Source organism: Poecilia formosa, unplaced genomic scaffold (genome assembly GCF_000485575.1).
Source record: "Poecilia formosa unplaced genomic scaffold, Poecilia_formosa-5.1.2 Scaffold44, whole genome shotgun sequence".
Classification (NCBI taxonomy): Eukaryota; Metazoa; Chordata; class Actinopteri; order Cyprinodontiformes; family Poeciliidae; genus Poecilia; species Poecilia formosa.
This window is the reverse complement of record NW_006799983.1, coordinates 2,517,722-2,524,034: the sequence shown is the minus strand read 5'-3', so window position 1 is coordinate 2,524,034 and position 6,313 is coordinate 2,517,722. Positions and strand designations below refer to the sequence as shown.

Below are 6,313 nucleotides of genomic sequence, written 5' to 3'. Positions count from 1 at the left end.
GCCTTTATTTTCTGCTTACATCTAATGACAACACAACATTTAAGATTGAAATATTACATCAGACCAATAAAAACATTTTTAAAACAGAAATGTGGGCTTAATGGAAAGTATGTTTAAGGTGGATTTTTTTCAAGAGGTAAAACAAGCCCCTTCTAAATGCGTTCTAATATTTATTTTATTGAATATGACTGCACTGTCAACTCAACAAACACTGGATTAGCTGTGTGCGTGATCAATAATGGTGGTAAGGTCACTGAGGCAATTTTTTTTTGTGAATCACCGAACAAAGCAGAAGCATAGTTATTGTTTATTAATTTTAAAATTCAGTTTAGCTTTTGATATTTAAATGTGATACTCAGAAAGAAATAATAGATTTTCACTATGTTCTATCTGAGTTATTACTTTAAATTCAAATCTACCTCCCAGTGCACACACTTGTTATGTTTGGATAAACTCTTTTAAAGGGTTCAATCAAAAATAAAAGTCTGATATTGTTCCATAAAATGCTGCTTTACTGGTTGTCTTGAGATTCAAGCGCATGCACACAGGATACAAAACCACTGGTGACATTCAAACAATCCCCTCTGTCGTCATTTCCTTAAAATGTAACAACTTCCAAAACTGAGACATTCATCTGTCAAGTTTAGGGGTACGTGTAGCTGAGTACCACCTGCACAGAGATGCATGGCAATCTTGCTTTTTTCTTCTTCTTGGAAATCAAGCAGCAGATGCAAAGGTAATATCTGAGGACCAATTGCAGTGGTTTTCAAAGGTAGACATGCAATGTCCACTGCAGGGACACTGCATGACCTACAAATACAAAAGAGCTCTCACTCCAGTGTAATGCCCAAACCACCACAAGGATAAACAGGAGATCATGGTATTATAATCCAGTTCTGGATGCAGCTGCTGAATCTAGAAGAAGTAGAATGAAATAGACTGAATCCATAGCCAGGATGTCGTCACTATGAAGAACCTAAAAACTAGGCTGAAAACCTCAAGGGCATAATTTCCATCCAAAAAGGATTTTAGCAGCGTGTAAGGAGTATTCTCTCGGAAGCCTATAAAGAGGCCTAAAATTGGGAGACAATAAAACTTTACAAACTCAATGATATAAAAAAAAGAAGCCTGTTTGCTGTATTTTATGGAGTTGGCTTGTCTAATTCCCTCGAGAGCTTGTAAAGGGCAGGCATGCTGCAATTATAATAAAGGATTCAGTTACATTTTTACAGAATATACATGGAGGCACATTTATTTAAACATATTTATGTGAACCAAACTATATCAAAGGTCAAACAAGAATTTACCGGTCTGTTGAGGAAGGGAGACTTCTTGGACAGAAAAAAAAATCCTGAAATGCCATCAGAATTAAAATAGTTGAATGTAGATTTCATTGTCAAATAAAGGAATTAATACATTTGCAAACACTTGTTGGACTGTCCACATCCCCAGAGCCTTTAGCGGCTCTTTACCTAATTGTTTAAATTTCTGCTACAAAAATTTCTTGTCCTGCCTCACAAGAAACTTGTCATTTCTATGTTTTAAAATTAACTCCAACAATAAATGAGAGGAACAAAATCAGAACATAAAAACGGAGAATAATAATCCAACATCAGACAGACTCATCTTACGTAATGAAAAGCAAATTGCAGCCAGAAAGCGCAATCATCGCTAATGTCAGAGGAATACAAACTTAATATTTTAGGCCCAAGCTGGAGCTCATTATTAAGCCTATAAATAGGCGTCCTCGTTTCAGACATGGATCTTCCTGCAATCTCTCTTTATGTCATGTTTTAAAATATCAATTTCTCTTCTGTAAGTCTGCGAATGTCTGAGAATATGAATTATTAAAAATGAAAACCACAAAATTCTCTTATCTGGTTAATAAATGAATGACTTCTTTAACAACCGCCTGTCTAACCGCCAAGCATCATAACAAAAAGCGTCAGTAATCACTATCTTAGAAACTTTGTCTCCATCTAGTGGAGACAAGTCTGACTTTGGTAGCCATGCTTTTTAAAGGTCTTATTGTCACAATGCATCTACAAACGTTAGCGTATTTTATTAACTTTTTCTGTGACAGACCTACACAAAGTAGCACAAAATAGTGCAGTGGAAACAGTATTCATTGTTACTTTACAAGTTCAAAAAGATTTAAAAATGAGGTGTTTGAGGGTATTCAGACCCTTTTACTTCGAATTGGCCAAAAATTTACTCCTGAAGTCATCTAATTGATGAGTAGCACCACCTGGTTTCACTGCTTTCTGCTCTTTTATAAAACTCTCATTGTGAAAAACATCTTCTTGTCATCAGTCACTACCTAATGCAATGAGTTGAAAGTTATGATCCAGGACTTTAATCGCTTGAACCCCAAACCTGCACTTCCTGTTGCTGCTTTATTTCTTGTTTTTCTGCTTTCAGCCATTTTAGTAATTTTTTTAGTCCTTTAAAACATTTTATGATTAAAAATGGCTTGTTCTTTCTTTTGTTATTGCTATTTTGTGTTATAAAGTTGCATTAGCATTGTTTATCTTTTTAATTTATATATTAGAAAGATAAACAATGTTGTATATATACAACAACCAGTTTAATGTATGTTCAGTCATTGCACAACAGTGGTATGTGTGCTGATTCTGGGCATCTGGTCCTCCTGTGCATTGATTTCAGTGTTTCCTTCTCAGACGACCAATCACCTTGCGTTTTTGATAAAGCAATCTATTGATCCTACCCGCTAGAATCAATAGGACTTTGTTCACACTCAGCCCAACATACAGAAAAAACAAAGCATAACCAATCCAAACCCTGTCTGTATCAACCAGACGTTTGCTGGACTGTGACCTCTTGCTGTTTTGGGAGTTCTCAGAAAGTTGCTGCGTTGGGCATTTTGGAGACAGACTATTGAGCCACGTGTTCTCCAGATTGATTCCAAAAAACGCTGATGATGACGACGGGCATAGTTCATACTGACTTTCACATGACATAAGGTTAAGACACACCCACAGTGCCGGGACCTAAATGGCTGCGAAGAATTTTTCTGTCCTCAGTTTGAGGATGGAAACCATCAGGAACAACATGACGTCTCTCACTAAGCAGTTTTCCATCAGCGTTCCTGGTAAGATATATTTTTATTTCTCTTTTCCTTAATGTGTTGACTCTGTTGAACTCTGTTCTGTTTGTCTCACAAGGCAAGAAGTCAACTCCTTCCTCCTCAACCATCAGAATGGTTTTACTGGGGAGGACAGGAAGTGGCAAAAGCTCCACCGCTAACTCCATCGTTGGTCGGAAGGTCTTGGATTTAAAGCTCAGCAGTCCCTTGATCGGCCAGCGCTGCCACAGGGCCAATGGAGAGTTTCGCGGGCGACAGCTGCTGATCCTAGACACTCCTGGTGTGCTGGACACTCATCAGACTCAGCAGGAAGTCCAGCGGGAGCTGAGGAGGAGCGTTAGCCTCCTCTTCCCCGGACCTCATGCTTTCCTGATTGTTATTCAGATCGGAAGATTCACTCAGGAGGAGAAAGAGGCAGTGCGACACATCAAGGAGGCAATGGGCTCCCACGCTTTGAGCTTCTCTGTGGTGGTTTTCACCCATGGAGACCGTCTGGAGGAGGGCATGTCGGTGAAGCATTACCTGATAGACCAGTCTAGGGACCTGGCTGAGCTGGTGGCTGCATGTGGGGGCAGGTACTGTGTCTTCAATAACCAGAACCTTAACAACAAAGAACAGGTCAGCGAGCTGATGATGTTGGTGGACAACATGATGCTGAATAACGGAGAGAGTTCCTACAACAGCAGAATGCTTCAGAAAACAGAAGAAGATCTGGCTTATCAGCTGGAAGAGGAGAGGAAGCTGCTCACTGAAAATAATGAGCTGCCAAATCAGAAGCAGGAGAACACCCTGAAGGAGTGGTACGAGAAAGAGCTGGAAATGGTTCAACAGAAAACCAAGAAGGAGCTGGAAGAGCTGAGGACAAAACTAGAGCTGGAGAAAGAGAGGGAGGAGAAGCAGGCGAAAGAACGGGAGAAGGCCCTCCGGGAGGAGATTGAGAAGAAGAAGCTGCAAGAGGTCGTAAGACTGACAGACCTGGAGAAGAAGAGGAGGGAAGATATTCAGGAGAGGCTCGATCAAGTAACCAAAATGTTGGAGGAGCAAGTTGAGAGGGAGAGGAAGATGAGACGATCCATGGAGGAGAAGATCCAGAAGGACAGAGCAGAACATGAAAGGAAAGAGAGGGAGAGAGAGCTTCAGTACATCCAGATGGAGCAGGCGCTCAGACAGCGAGAGGAGATCACGAGAGACGCCCTGGAGGGAGAGCTGGACAACCTCTGCCAGAGGCTGGAGGAGCTGACCAGGAAGGAGGAGGAGAGGAAGAGGCAGATGCAGGATCTGCTTAGACAGGAGCGGCAGGAGAGTCAGAGGGAACTGGACCTGCAGATGGAGCAGCTGAGGGTGGAGAAGCGGCGAACCGAGGCCTTCAAAAGGGAGCTGAAGTTCCTGAAGATCAAGATCGAGCAGCAGAAAGAGTGTGAAGAACGCTTGAAGAAACTCCTGGATGAGAACCTGCTGAAGGAGAGGGAAAAATGCGACAAGGAAATCTCCTCGCTGAAGAGGCTGTGTGGTCAAAAATGCAGCGAGATGCTGGAGAAGATTTCTGCAGAGAGCCCTCGCAGAGCGTCCGGTGTGGTCGGATACGTGCAGGAGATGGGACTGCTGGGTCTGAACGCAGCTCTGGAGAAGGTCGGAACTCCGTGCTGCATTCAATAACAGCTTACAACTATGTTAATGTAGCTGTTTGCTGTGATGGTAAGATGTACGGCCTGTGAAAAATCAGCTGCAGGACTTTTTGAAGATCAGGATACTAATTAAAGACAATGGCTCAAACTCAGTCAGATTGGATGGGAGGTGTCTGTGATCATCAGTCTTTGTTGCTAAATATTCTCAGATTTGGTTCTTGACTTTGACTAGGCTCTTCTAACATGCTTAGACTGTGATCTAAACCAAGCCACTGTTAACACTTAAACATGTTAAGATTGTCCCATATTTTTCTTCACATACACTCTGACCGGCTTCCTTGTCTCTAAAAGAGAAAAGAGTCCCCTCAGCATTATGGTTCCATCACCATGCTTCACCATAGGGACGGTGAGGCGAGTGTGATCTGCACTGTTCCACCACATGTAGTGAGTTTTGTTTAAGTTTAATTTTATGTTGAGGTATCAGAATAAAGGGGGAACAGTACAAATGCAGGCCCAACTTTTATTGGTCTCCCACAAACATTTAAAGTGTAAACGAGAAAAAAGATGAAGCACAGAGAGCTTAATGAATACTTTTCAAGACTCAGCTAACTTCCTGTATTTGACAGAACCATTTCCCCCAGAGTCAGGAAGATGACTACCCACGTGAGAGTAATTTCATTCCAACAAATGGATGTGATTCCTGTGTGCGTCCTAAATCAGCAAATGCACAAACTCTCAGAAATGATGGAGATAATCTGATTATGAACTCCCCACCCTCGGCTGTGTGCTGTACTCCCTGTGTCCATCATTTAAATCTGTACTCAAACCAAACCCTGTTGCTGTTATTTAAAAAAACACACATCTCTCCTGGGCTGATACTGCTTTCTTTTTTTTTTTTTTTTTTTACACAAACTGTGTGCATTTCTGCCTGTTTATTCCAGGAACAATAAAGTCAGCTTTAATCTGCACTGCATCCCCAGATATATTTTAATGTTTGAAAATGTGTTTGTGTTTAAGTACACTTGATTTGCTGATCCTGTGGGTACAGACTGGAAGTGTGTTACTCAGACAGTGTGTCATATTCAATAAAGTAATAAAACACGTAGAGTGTGTTTGGGTTTTTCTCTGTGCAGTGCGTCAGACAAACAAGAAAACAAAAAAAATGTGACACATTTTGATGGTTTTCCTTGCAGCAGTTGTTCCACAAAACCTCAAATTTGAATTCTTACCTCATTTTTTAAACAATATTTTTTTCCAATTTTGTAATTTACTCGATCATTGTTTATTTTGGAGAAAAGATGAACACACTGCCAAATGAAATGTACTTTATTATTTAGATTTTGTCATCTTCAATGTTTATCGCTAAAATGAACTGTTTATCAATAATTTGACATTACAACCAGATCAGGTTGTAGATATCATATTCTACAACCTGAAGCTTTTTACATGCATGATTACAGACGAATAAAACAGCAACTTCATAGAAAACATGCAGTCTTTTTCAGTAAATTAGAATATTATTGAAAAGTTCATTTATTTCAAAATCTCAGTGAAACACAGTATATAGATTAATTCACACTTA

At 40.4% G+C, this 6,313-nt stretch overlaps 1 protein-coding gene across 1 annotated transcript; it reads left to right on the top strand.

The window, feature by feature from the left end:
• Positions 1-3,196: 3,196 nt before the first annotated feature.
• On the top strand, positions 3,197-5,825 carry LOC107836204 (GTPase IMAP family member 7-like). Its single transcript, XM_016671387.1, has one exon. It carries the CDS (start codon positions 3,221-3,223, stop codon positions 4,760-4,762), a length of 1,542 nt encoding a protein of 513 aa, XP_016526873.1. The 5' UTR covers positions 3,197-3,220; the 3' UTR covers positions 4,763-5,825.
• Positions 5,826-6,313: the final 488 nt, after the last annotated feature.

Coding starts and splice junctions, on each gene's coding strand:
- LOC107836204 (XM_016671387.1), top strand. CDS start 3,221: ATGGTTTTACTGGGGAGGACAGGAAGTGGCAAAAGCTCCACCGCTAAC.